This window comes from Oryzias melastigma, linkage group LG9, assembly GCF_002922805.2.
Source record: "Oryzias melastigma strain HK-1 linkage group LG9, ASM292280v2, whole genome shotgun sequence".
Lineage (NCBI taxonomy): Eukaryota > Metazoa > Chordata > Actinopteri > Beloniformes > Adrianichthyidae > Oryzias > Oryzias melastigma.
The window spans coordinates 17,947,108-17,961,128 of record NC_050520.1 but is presented as its reverse complement, the minus strand read 5'-3'; the positions used below and the strand labels follow the sequence as shown (position 1 = coordinate 17,961,128).

Sequence of the window (14,021 nt, the reverse complement as noted above, 5' to 3'; positions counted from 1 at the left end):
AAAAAAAACACAGCAAACTAGTCAATGAGAACGTTCTTGTTTAAGTTGCGCCATCAAATACACTATAACAGTGTTGAATGTCTATCGGGATTACGTTTTTTGTCTGAACTACCTCAAAACTACACATTCATTAATAAAAATGGTGCTTTTTGCTACTGTAAACTCAATTTTGCAAAAACATGACATTTGCCTGAGGAGTGTAGTGAGAGCCACACACTTACATACACATAAATCCACTCTAGTCTGCAGTGACGGGTGAGGACACTTAGACCATAAGGCTAACTCCTGCCAGTCCTGGCAATTTTAATTTGCTCTCAAACTTTTTTTTTAATTTATTTTAAATATGGCTTCTATGTCAAATAGTACTTTCCCTCTCGTTTTTGTCAACAAGACAAAAAAAAAGCCGCAAAACAACAACAAAAGCTAATCAGTCTGTACATTTATAGACAAATGTCTAACTTCTAAATAATACCAAAAAACAATCCTGACTTGATTTGTTCTGATGAAAATATTTCAAAGTGCAGCCCTGAGAGAGATAAAGAATGAAAAAAGCCCCTTCTGCAGACTGGATCCTACAGCATTGTATTTTTAAATATGGTACATATATGCATTTTTAGTCATCCTTTGAACTGTCAGTTATGCTCCCTATAAGGGTTGAAGTAGAAAAACTCTGTCATGCTGCAACAAACGTTTGTGCAAGTCCAAGTGTTGAATATACCTGATGCAACCTCGAAAAAGCTAAATTTACATTTTGACCTGCTAAAAACAAGCCGGATGTGCAGAGAGGCAGGAGTTCAGTGTGGACGGAGACCACCAGGAAACACTGGTGTTAAGTGACAGTGTGTTATTCACCTGAGTGAACGGCTAGAAAGCAAACAAGAAAAGAATATTTGTTTAGTGATGACCGAAGCTCTTCTCAGAAGATCACCAACGTCCCAGTTAAGATCCTTCCAGGGAAAAAAAAAAGATTTCCATGCTGCTCTGCAAAAGCCACAACACGTTAGGCAACTGCTAATCTTTTTGGTTTTCATTTTCTCCTTTAAACACTGTTTTTACATTAGAGTATAGCATTCTATTCATTAATGTGGCTTTACAAAAACAGTAAAACCAGAGGAACAATTTCCAATTATGCATCTTCAGCTTTAGCAGGTCACAGTAGGAGTGCAGATCAATTGCATCACTTTCTTTTACGCATAATAAAGTTTGAGTTCTTGACCAAAAAAAATCCCAGAAGGACCTCATTGAAAACTGGAAAACTACCATTTTTTTTCTTTTTTAATGTTCGGAGTGTTTTTCCTCTAAGTCTTCTTAGTTCCTCTAAGTCTACGCATCTGTGTCGGTGACAGCCTTGATGGCCTCGTCTGGAAGGCGCAGAGGGTGGCTGAGAATGGAGGTGGTCGTGCTCAGATGACGAAGTCTGCTCAGCACCACTGGAAAAACAAAAGCAATGCAATTCAGAAGCCACAACAAGACCCATTTTTCAAAGCTAATCACAAAATGAAAAGCCTTTTTTAACTATTGTAAGAACATTAAAAATACCCTTTGATTTTGATTTTTATGTTTTTAGCCAAAAACAAAAAAAACCCCTGCTTTGTTCTCTATGACATAGTTTCTGCAGAGTGGGAGTAGTAGTAGTAAATTTGTCTCCAAGTTTTTTCAAATATGTCCTCCATCATCAGAAAAAAATGCTACAAGAAGATGTTAAAACACAATCTTTTTGGAGTAGGTCTAGGCTCTGGAGCCACATGTGGCTCTTTGGGTTTAAAGAAAATTTCTAATTATTTAAATTTAATAATAAGCTTATCAGTAAATTTCTGTCATTCATATTTTCCTTAAATCCTATTTCTAGTTGATTTGTGTCTCTGTCATTAACATTCTGTTGAATGTTCCATATCAATCCAAGGATTCTCTGTTCAGAGGATCGATTCCCCTTTGGTTTTTGAACACTGCGACCCATAAAGTAATAAAGAGGTGCCTAGATTGTGACGATTATTGAACCAAAGCCGTGCTGGAAGCAGCAGCTTTTTTGCAATGCTTGGTTTTGACTAAAAAAGCTGCTGCACATTATGACTCATCTCAACAGTTCTCAAGACGCTTCACCATTAAGCTCAGGTGAATTTGCAAAACATTGCGAATATGCTCACAGTTAAGAGAAGTTTTCTTTGATTTGAAGTAAACCTCATCTTTGCTTTAGGCTACAGTTTTTATAGCTCTAAATACTGATTTCACTTGGAAATTACTTGGATAGTATTCATAGTGTACTTCTATACGATCACTGCTTGTTTTTCTTCCTAGGATTGGGCTAACAAAGTTCCTCCTTTTCATTTTTATTTTTTAAACAGCAACACTTAAAATCTTAATTAAATGAGGCAATATTTTTATAGGATCTCCTGCTTCAATTTCATAGTTATGTGTTTTAATATAAAACAAATTGAACCTGAGTTTATTAGAGCATTTGTGTGAAACGCCTCAAATTTGGTAGAATCTTGACAACAAATGTATTTAATATCCGACAGAGCGTGTTGGCCTGCAGCTTTGGGAAGTACCATGTGGCGAAGCGTGCGGTTTTCTGTAAAAAACATGTAAGTAAAACAATAAGCAGAAAAGCTCTTACTGGAGAAACTTTTTGGGAAACCCCTCTTATTTTTTTTTCATTAGTAGCTTGCATACACAAATGGGAACATTAATTCCTTGTGATTCATAGATTTTCCTTTAGTAATAATGAATAATAATTAAAAAAAACTCAACACTGCCATCTGATATTAATGTATAAAATTAATCTGTCAATCATTTCTATTAAAATGCATTTTTAAGATCTATTTATAGAATAACAACAGAATATTCAACAAAGACCAATTTTGTAAGATATGCTTAAGGAAATACAGGTGAAAAAAGTTGCATTTTCTGCTAATTCTGGTCTATTGACCATAAATGTCTGTTCATTTTTCACAAAAAATAGCAAATAAAATATGCAATTTCTTATATTTTAACACTATAAGATAAAGCCGTTATAAAATTGGTTTTAAAAAACATTACTTAACCTGCTATTAAAGCACTGTATGTCATTATTTTAAGACAGATTAACAAATAACTAAACTACACAGTAGTAAAATTAATAGTTAGCTCGCCTTTAGATTCGTTTTAATGCTGCTACCAAAAGAATATTTTTTCTTTCCTCCCATTTCTGCAGTTTTCCAGAAATTTAGCCTTACTTGGTCTGAGGACTGGGAGAGAGCAGTGACAATCCAACCACTGCAGTGTAGTCTGGCACAGCCTGGCCTTGCTCGTCGTCGTCACCATGCTGTTGAATGACTCAAACAGAGGCTTGATGATGATGCTAAACTGAAAAGTAAAAGGTCAAGGAAACTCTAAGGAAGATTTTTAAACATCATGTGTACATTTGATGCTTTTGTTTTGCCACTTTATGTGTAATTTATGTTTTTTTTTCAAGAGGAAAATAACCAAAATTCTTTATTTTGCAATTGCATGGAATCAGTGCTCTCTTCAGTGAAGTAAAGCTGCAAAAACACAGAGCATGCTCATCACAAAACTGGACCACCAGTTTGGGGATTTATTCCATAACTAGCTAAACCTTATTGAGCAGAAGCAACTTTATAGAATATCCAAAACAGTTGAATGTTTCACTATAAGTAACTACCGTGATGACACAGAAAGAAAAAAAACTTTAAACTTTTTCCCATGAAGTGACTCAGTGGTTTAACTCTAGATAATAGATTAGTTACTTACAGAAAACAAATCTGTCTTTCAATATATTGGTTTACATTCTGTAGGAACAGCAAAGAACATGCAACTTTTTTTTTAATTGGAGGATACAATCCAGAACTTCCAGTTCTGAAAAGTGTGGCTCTTCACGTATTCGTCAAACCTCTCTTCCATGTGGTCTAAGCGATTCTGCCTCATTGGAACTCCTGTTGCAGGCAGCTGCTCCTGACATGCGCTGAAATGAAGCAGAAAAGGCAGATAGTTCATTTGTACATCTCCCATACTCACAGTAGACGTTTACAAGTGCTTGACATACCTGATGGAGGTATTGAGCTCTTCAATTTCTTCCCGTAGCTTCTTGATCTCTTCCTGCATCTGCTGCCTCTCCTGCTGGAGCTTACTGATGTGCTCCACTGTTTTCTGCAGGGTGGTTGCATTGGGGACCTGCACAGGTACGGTTAGACAGTGAGGGTGTTCGTTCAAAGATCTAGATACTGTTTTATTGACAAATGATGTCGACAAATACAAGGACCTACGTTTGATAGTGTCTTCAGCGTGGGAACCAGATTGCAGAGCGTCTTAAAGCCAATGTTTATGTTGGACCGCCTCTTCTGTTCTGCAGATATGTGCGTTGTCCTCCGGCTCTGCCCAAACGTTACACACATGTAATGTTACCAAACTGACATTCATATCTATGCGTTTGGGGGGCGATTTTCTCAAAGAAGACCCTCACACACAAACCTGATTGTGCTCAGTCTTAGTCAGAAATGTACTGCTGCCGATGATCAGTGATGGGGGACTGGGAACCTGATCTAACCCACAGGGTGACCCCTGACTGGATCCTGGCTGACTGTGAACTAAAAATTAAAAAAAACAGGCAATAAGTTTTTTTTTTTGTTAACTATGTGTAGATGGGAGAACATAATCAACCAAATTAATCAGAATTCTCACCAGCACTAGGGGACGGCTTCTGGTTTTTAGAACTTGGGGTATATGGATTCTCTTTCGGGACCATTAGCTGAGGAGTCTTCTGGGTTTGAGGCAAAACATGAAATCCAGAAGCCTTGAGACAACAGAAATGACAACCAAAAACATTTGAGTTGATCTTGAATATGTAAATGCATCAATAAGATTTGAGTGGATCTAAAACGCACCGTTCCAGAATGAGAAGGCGCGATAACCAGACTATTGTTTGCGGAGACCACATCTGGTTTCAGGTTTGAGGGGGTGACAAGTACTGCGCTGGCATGACCAGGAAAAGGAGCTGAAAGGACAAGAAATCAATCAAACACGGACAATGTGAACATTTTATGAAAGGAAAATATTCCAACAGTTATTAGGTTTTGTGGTAAGTATTCATCTACCTTTTCATTGTTAGACATCTTTATTTACAATAGTGAAAATGCTGTTTCCAAAAAAAAAAAAAAAAAATCAAATCAAAATAGTCATAAAAGTGGGATTTCCTACATGGAGTAGGGGGATGAACTACAAAGCTTTTATTTGATTTGGTAATTAGGTCAGATTTTCTCAGAAAGGTAATTTAACTGCAGGGGCCACCTAATCTAATACAAGATAAAATACTGCTCTGAAAAAAGCTATTGTTGCATCTCTCTTTTTGGACTGAATGTAGTTTTTCTTTCTGTTATTTTGCAGTCTTACCAAAGCATTCTGGTTTGAGGGTATTTAGCTTGGCAAACATTTTGTTTCCTTGCCCTCTTTCAACAACACCTGTATGTTCACCGTGATAATTCCCAACTCTTATCAAGCGAACCATGGGACCTTCAAAACAAATGTGTGGGAATGCCCTCCGTCTTGTTTTCCAACATAAATATTTCAAGGTCAGACAATGAACTCAAGGAGGAGAACACGCTGGCTTCTTAACTGCAGTCCCAAAGTTGAAAAAGGAGCATGCTTACAAAAGATCAAGTCAAGAATCAGTCAATGTGTAACACAAATAAAAACGGCTGTGCATCCAATAATTAAACACATTAAAAAACAAACTTTCATTTGATAACCTTGCACTTCTTGGTGTTTTAGTGTCAATTCCAAATGTGCAAGTAAAAAATATATATTACCACATACAAAAGATTACTTCCTGTATGTTTTTATTGTTCTCATGTTATATCATTCTTATTTTATGCAAGAGTTGATTTCCTATTCAGTATGCAATGTTTTATCACTGCCCTCAGCATCAGTTCAGTTAACATTTTGGCATTACCGCAGCTAATTTTTAATGCAGACTGACGCTTGAGCGCTATCTTGTGGTAACCAAAGATAAATAACAGCATTCTAAACATAAGCAAATATTAACAAAAAAGCACCGACCTGTGAAAATGAGGTGAGGCGAAGGTGCAATCTTCTGCCGACGTCTTACTTTGATGGCACTGTTTGACTGAAGAGGGTGAGGCAGAGCAAAAGACTGCTGCTGCTGCTGGACGGGGCCGCTGGTCAGTGAAGCCAAAGGTTGTAGTTGGGATTGGAGAAGTGGAGGCTGTGTGGATATGGAGCTATAATCCGAGATGTGGCTGATGGTGGTGGTGGTGGTGACATTGCTGGACGTTACGGTAGAAGGGGCCGTGTGTGTTCTCACAGATGAAGTTACGTTCTCGTCCAAAGAGGGGGGGTTGTTCAGAGGTGAAGGCACAATGGTTGCAGCTGAGGCTAAGTTCTGACCCTGAAGGCACTGCACCAGAGGTTCACGGGACAGGGACTCAGATGAAACCCCTGACTGATCGCTGGATGCCACTGGCCTAGCGAACAAAGGCATGCAGTTTTGATCGTATCCAACCACACTGGTTTCAGATCTCTGGGTGGCCATGGAGGAGGACATGGGGAGGGAGCCAGAAGGATGATTGACTGAGAGATTCAAAGGGGGCATCAATGAGGCCTGGCAAGGGATGGGGAAAAAAAAGACAAATGCATTTAGCAAATTTTTATCAAAGAAATCACAATTTCTTGGAAAAAAAAACAATAACTGATATTATTAAACAGTATACACGGCTTAAAAGGAAAAAAAAACAAACATATTTTCAGTCACACTGACAAGACCTTGTTTCCATTAACCTTGCTTTCTTCTGAAGGGCGTTTAGTACCTTCTCGGTTTATTACAAATGCTCAAAATTCTGCTTTAAGCAGTAAAAAATGCATGTCTCATTTGTCTTTGATCAGTCTAATAGGATTGTGACAAACTTTTTTGTCCTACAACAAATATTCTATTAAGTTTGTCCATCTGTTTCAAATTTTGTCATGATGTAATAACTAACTTATCTTTTTGTCTTACAAGAGATGTTTTCTTGTTCATCTCCTAAAAGACAAAAAAAGAACTAACTTATCTTTTGTCTTGTAAAAAAATAACAATTATTTTTGTATTATAGGAGATGTTTCTAGTGTTTTGTTTTTTTCTTCGTCTCATTCATGTCCTTCTAAACCACAACTTCTAGAGTTTGGTTGGAATTTTTCTCCCGTTCTTCCATTTAGAGGAAGTTTTTCTTCTCTATTATCCAGTTTTACACAGGAAATCATTTGATGTAATATATGCTACTATCATAAAGATCTGGAATGCTTGGAATTAATTGGAATTTAACAGTTATAATTCCTAAAGCTTGGTTTTATGTTTTCTCCCCTTTGTGTAGATGGCTTTTCTTTTATAATGTTAGTGCTCTGCAGAGGGCTGACATGTTAATATCCATGCTGAGTTCAATAGGAAGTTTCATGCAGACCAGGACCGAGATCATTCCTCTACACTCGTCAATCTGTGTTCGACTCCATGAACTAAACTAATTTGAAGAAAACCGGCAGCCCATAGAAGAAGTCAAATCGAACACGTTTACCATCAAAAAACAGCCTGTTTTCAGACTTGAAACTATAAACTACTTAAAAAAACAGACAAAGGGCATAGACAAGATGACGGGGCTGCTTTATATTTTATATAATTGTTGAACTGACCTACTCAATAAACAAAAATGTAAAGATTAGTTGGACCCTAAATGTCCATGATAAGGACTCTTTAGCAATTTAGCATATTTCTGTAAATGGCACCTTTAAAAAGTAGAGACGAGTGGAACAATGAATATGGCCAAGAAAAATCTTGAAGCTGGCCTGTGCCGACTGAAAGAACAGTCTGTAAACTCCTTCAAAGTCAACTGGTTACAGCAGTATTTGTAACCTGGTTTATTAAATGTTTAACTTTGCAATTGGGCAGATTAGAGCAAAGAATCTTAGATTTATGTGATTTAATTCTAGCTGTAAAAAGCAGCTGTGTGGGGGAAAATATGCATTAGTATGCAAAAAAAAAATTATATGCAAGTTATGAGACACTTTAAGAAACCCCTGTTGAGGTAAAATTATTTTAGTAGCTTGAAATTGCCAATTAAATAATTAAACATTCTACAAAGAAATAGGCAGACAGGAAAAAAAACTGTTCTGAAAATATAAATATAAGGGGAAAAGCAGAGAAAATTACAACATTGCTTCTGATTCTCTGATAAATAGTGAATATAAATGAAAATAAACAGCCACTAAATACTGAACCGTAGAAAATAGTTTTTTAAACTTAAATATATTTTCTTAATTGTGAATATAACAACCAAATCTGTTTATGAAACATGTTTAGTAAAATTAAATTGCAAAAAAAGTGAGATTACAAAAAGGCAAAAAAATAGAAAAAAATAGCAAATGCTTTCCAAAATTGAAACAGAAATCCTAAGGTTTTCCAGGAAATAAACCCTCTCCTGTCACATATTAGGAACTGAGCTTTAGTTGGGTGTTTACCTGTGACTGAGCGCTGCTGCTGGGTAGAGGGGTGACAGATGTTGAAGTGGGGAAAACAGAGGGGAAGGCGGGCTGACGGAGGCTGTGAAATAAGTCTGGAACAAGAGTCTCTATGTTAGTTAGAGGTTAGTAAAACCACACTACCTCCTCTTGTGTTAGGATGAGCAGATTGCTGTGATAGCACATGTGCGTTTGAATCAAAATAAACCATTAGTCTGAGAGTGCTCCGACTAGGAATGGTGGCTTCCTGTTACCTTGTAGAGGATCACAGGAGTCCATGAAGTCCAGGTTGGGTTGTAAAGGGATGAGTCCCGGCTGGATCATGTCTGCATTCCCTGCATGAGCTGTGGAAGATGAAACAGATGAGGATCTAAAACATGCTGGCAAATTGATCAAATAATTTAAGAAAATGCATTAAGAGCTCAAAAAAGGGAACACAAATGACAGGTTTTGATATTCAATTACCAAAGTGCACCGAAATCACACAAAAATTACCGATTTCTCTGGGATTGGGCCAGGCTAGAGGCTGGTGAGAGGCCAGCGTGGAAAACAAGGTGTCTGAAAACTCGGACATTAAAACATCCATGTCAAAGAGGGGGTCCATCTCCATCGGGGCGGGCGTTTCATTGTGCTTTCGAGGCAGACGGCGTGCGACACTCTCTTCATCCTGACAAAAGGAGACACGCAGCACGTCTGGAGAGATTTCCCCAAACAGCGACAACTGCTCCTCTGGCCCCTTGGAGTATTGAAAGCGCAACCATCAAGCTGGTTAATGTCACACATACATGCAGTGTTGTGTACAGCCAAGTAGGAATAGTAGATAGTAGTAGTACATTTATGTGCAGACTTTGATCTATTTTGGCATTTTAGGTAATACTTTCTGAATGATGTCAAGAAACTAGTTCCACTCAATCTCATAAAGTCAATAGGGTGGCAGCAAACTGGTTTAAAAATGTATGTATAAGCATATTTACAAAAAGTAAACATTTCTATAAGAAGAACAGATTTCTGCAAAAGATGCTTTGAGCCTCTGCTTACATACAAAACTAAAACAAAGTATTTTCATTTTAAGGATTTTTTTTTAACTAAATACCAGGTGTTTGTACCCATGGCAACTATTCAGACACTACATATCAAATAACCATTTATGTACCCAGAGCATGCATGAACACGAATAGGGAGCGAAGCAGAGATTTGGCTGCTTTTTCAGTGGGAACTTAGATGGGAGTTAAAAAAAATGAATACAAAATAATATTTTCTTTAACAAAAATGTTACAAACAAAGACTCCAGCGACATTGCCCAGCTTCATACAGTGCAATAGGAAACGATGTAATAACAAGTTTTAGTACAAAAACAGAACATATTTGAGACAAAGACAGAGATATTTGAGATAATTAAGAAGCATTTTTCCTTTGACGGAGCCAAACCCTTTCCAGAGATGCATGCACATGCAAGCATTAAACAGTTGCTCTGAAAAGGTTATAATTGTTCTTTATAAAAGTTTCTCACATAAACATTTAAGTGCATTTTAAAATTATTAAGACTCTGGGGCAATCAATAAAGGAGTTTTGCATACCGTAAGTAGGCTTGAGAGGTCCTCATCTTTGTGTTTATGAAGCTGGAAGAGAATGAACACCGTAACGAATTTGTTTATGGTTTAATAAAGCAATAAAAAAAACAGCAAAAGCGTAGCTGCATAAGACTGAAAAATTACCCTTTTCTTAAAGTATGTTCTCCACTTGTGGTATTCTCTAATGACGATTTCTATTCTTCTTTTCCAACACCTTCCATCACTGGCAACAGTCTGTGGGAAGACAGGAACTCGACCTCAGATTACAGCAAGCACTCAGCAAAGAGGAAGGAAGTGGCAGGAAATTTCAAACAGCTAACTTAGGGAAATTGAAAATGACAGACAAATCTGTTCTTGTCACAAAACAGCATAAAAAAAGAACAGAACTTGATATTGTCAGAAGAATCTTCAGTCTTTACCTCTGCAGCTCGGTGAACGTCTAAGTGCATATTTCCATCCAGAGGCGTTACAAAGTGACAAACCGGATTTTCTCTTTTCTCCACATCTGACCAAATAGAAGAATGACATCATTTATTTTTAACTAACTCAAGGAACAAGATACTAACAACACAAACTCTATGTTTTTGTCTCACATAATCAGCTTTAATCATATCACAGCCTGCACACAACAGGAATAAAAACCTAGAATGACACGAGAACCCAATCAAACTAGATAATGAGGTGTCTGAGAAAAATTTTCAATAAAAAATATTGCAAAATTGGGTTTTATTAGATCATTTCTTTTACAGTGTAACATGCAGTTTCGCTAACATTAAATAAAAAAAAACTATCATTTTACCATCTAGTAATTAGTTATGAGGATTTAATACAGTAAATTCTAATTATATATGCACATTTCTAGAATAATAATCCTAAATCTAAATCATGACATCAGCATACACATATTCTATATATCTATAATCTACACGGAAAAGGAAAAACCAGGCTCTTACACTGCATGTACCAGGCTCTCCATATGGCATTGTTGAGGCGAATCTTGTCTCTCCATAACAGCTTTAGACCTTTAAAGTTCTTCCATTTAGGAGACACAAGTTTGCCACTAAAACAAACAAATTAGAAAGTTATTAAGCGGAATATTATCTTTTTAAGATCACATACAGACATTATCTAACTGAGCAGCAAAAACTAGAATAAATAGAATATACTGTGGACTGACTGTTGGTCTATACAAACAGGACAAAGCTTATCACATGAAATGCTCTCACTGTTTCCCCTCTTTCCATCCTTCCTGCTGATTTTACTGCACCCTGTCCTTCCTGTAAAGTTTGCTTCGATTTTATTTTTTTTTAAATCAACAAAATCTGAGTATAACTTTAATGAATGCATTAAACGTTTCAGATTAACAAGCTGTTGTGAGGATACATACATTTCCTCCTTGCATAAATACATGCAACTTTTTATAGGATGAATGACAGCAGCATAACAGCAACTGCTCTATTAATAGTTCTTCTAGAAAGCCAAACTTGCTGCAGAGTCTGAGGGAATCCTCAGAGCAGCTGGTCCACACACTGATAATACTACAGCTGTAAATAGAAAAGCATGGATATCATGAGCTTTGTACATGCACTTTTTGAAAGCATATGAGAGCTATATCTTTATTGAGATGTAGAGATTTTTTTTAATTTACAAATCACTTTAGGAAACCAGGTAATAGCTTTCTCTAGAAAAACGAAGGTACTGCAGTGTTGCTGGAAGCAGTCTTTTTGTCTTTATACGGTTTTGGGAGGAATTACATTTGCAAAATATGCTGCATCCGTTTAGAACTGTTGCTTCAAAAGTCTTAAGTCAAGAAAACAAAATAAATAAAACCACAGATGAAAGACCAGGGAAAGCTTTGGTGAAGTGAACCTCACTGATGGCAAAAGCTTTGGGTTGAGAATGAGAGGTTAAGATCATAAATAAAAATTTAAAAAATGATGAAACTGAGTCTACTTTGCAGGGAGGCTGCGGTTTCACTTAGAGATGGGGTGCAAAGAGCACACATCTGGGAGAAAATAGAGCTGTTATTCCCCCACAATGAGAAAAGCTTGTTTACATTTTAAGGTTTATTGTATTTTTTAAAAGTGTAGTAGCATTTACATCAGTTTTGTCCATAATAATTGCCCTCAATCTGAAGCACTTTATGTTTAAGCGGTAAGTTACATGAATGAAAACAGAGAAATGCAAAAATTGACTTTTTATAAAAACAAGAAAGCAAACAAAAATAAAATTACTGTCAGAAATTTAATTGGATTGGATTCATTTCCACAGTTCAACCGCTAAAGTGCACAATGTAATAAGTACAGTATTAAATCTGCTAGTGTTTATTCAGCTCTATTAATCCACAATGACAGACTGTAAGTGTCTGTATGGTTTGTAAGAACAACAAAAGCTTGGCTGAAAACTTGTCTGGGCACAACACAAGTGTCCTAATGACTGTTTAGTTGTACTACATAAAGAAACAAAAAAAAAGGTTTTTGATGGTTACAGTATTCATTTTAGCCATAACACAGAGTTTTTAGGCAGACACATACATAAAAATAAACCTCTCTGATATGCTGTCATGCATTATGTACCTATGACTCAACAAACCAGTTTAAAGGAGCTTTGATTGTGACTAAACTACTGATTGAACTTGCTTTGATTTGACGCTAAATGTAATTTGTTTTTCTTTTTAAAAATTAAGTTTGTGTGGTAGTGAAAAAACAGTTTACACTTACTTATGGATTTAAACTAATTCAACTAAGAACTTTTAAAACTAAGAACAGTATTAAATTTAAAATAGCATTTTTTTTAAATAAATTAAACCAGCTTTAGAGAGAATTGTCAATAGATATTTTGAATTGTGTTGGATCTTCTGGTTGTGAAGACAAATCAAAGAGTGAAAATGTGTCTATTGTGGTTTTTAATAACATTTTAAACTGCTCTACAGGTTACAGAATGAGACAAATCAAGCTGAAAGTTGCGAGAAGGCTGTATGGTGCTTTTCAGGGCTCACTATCAAATGAAAAGTGAAATTATTGATAGGGCATGTGTGCTGTGGGTTACCTATAAGCAAGGGTCATGCACTCGAAGAGCTTAGTGAGGGACGCGTCTATGGAGAGGTGCGACGTGCTCGTCTTGCCGAAGTGATACGTCTGACAGGTCTGTTTGTTGACAGTGTCAAAGTCGTAGCCTTTCTTCGGGGGGTGCTCGCTGTGGGGCCAAGACACCATGAAGTGTCCGCTGTGGATGATCTGGGATTCCAGCCCTTCTACTTTCAGAAGCCCCAGGTGGGAGTCCTCCGTGTCCGAGTCGTCCTCCTGCTCCTGCTTTATGCTGGCTGTCGCGCGGCGGTAAGTCTGTCGCAGAGACATCTCCCTAGTAGTAGCAATGTCGGTAATTCCTCCAGACAAATAGCTAGCATTAGCTAGCAGGCTAAAGAAAGTAAAACTCTTCCTTTCATCTTAACTGTCAAAGTCTCTCCGCCTCGACTTATGGAACCAGAAACATCACTTCATCCATGCTTAGGATCCTCATTGGTCATTGGCGCTCCAAGTTAACTTATCTTTTAAGATAGCTGACGAAAGTTACTGGTCTAAGAGACCAGCTGACAAAGAGCTGCTCCTCTGCCTGGAGCAGGAAGTTCCTGTTTTAAACTAGTTCTGATTGGTCAACGTCAGAGCTCCACCCACCCTCGGAGGGCCTAAAATAAACCGAAGCGACAGGTTGTTCTTCAACTGTTTTGAAGGCATACCTGTAATTCTTCTGCATTGATGACACTTTAAACGCAGTTTAATGAAGTTCATTCACTATGTTTCCCAACTGTGTTCTTCCTTCATTGGCGATTCGGTTAAGGAGAGATTTTTTAATTTATAGTCAAAGATTCCATATCTTTTGCTAGCACTTGAGCTAAAAATAATATTTTTTTGATGATTTTTTTTATTGACCACCACAAATGTCAACATAAGAACATGT

The 14,021-nt window shown here is 37.0% G+C and overlaps 1 protein-coding gene across 2 annotated transcripts; it reads right to left on the bottom strand.

Annotated features, from left to right (window-relative positions):
- Nucleotides 1–21: 21 nt before the first annotated feature.
- On the bottom strand, nucleotides 22–13,687 carry LOC112148767 (MLX interacting protein). 2 transcript variants are annotated; one of them, XM_024276102.2, is made up of 17 exons: nucleotides 13,113–13,687; nucleotides 11,018–11,124; nucleotides 10,484–10,569; nucleotides 10,209–10,298; nucleotides 10,071–10,112; nucleotides 8,989–9,229; nucleotides 8,748–8,837; nucleotides 8,494–8,588; nucleotides 6,049–6,610; nucleotides 4,878–4,987; nucleotides 4,675–4,786; nucleotides 4,465–4,580; nucleotides 4,260–4,367; nucleotides 4,040–4,167; nucleotides 3,835–3,958; nucleotides 3,213–3,342; nucleotides 22–1,430 (listed from the first exon to the last, which is right to left on the bottom strand). In XM_024276102.2, the coding sequence occupies exons 1-17, from the start codon at nucleotides 13,418–13,420 to the stop codon at nucleotides 1,324–1,326; spliced, it is 2,556 nt and encodes an 851-aa protein (XP_024131870.1). In that variant the 5' UTR covers nucleotides 13,421–13,687; the 3' UTR covers nucleotides 22–1,323. The 2 variants fall into 2 exon arrangements, with proteins under 2 accessions (XP_024131870.1, XP_024131871.1); XM_024276103.2 differs by having other exon boundaries at nucleotides 8,989–9,160.
- Nucleotides 13,688–14,021: the final 334 nt, after the last annotated feature.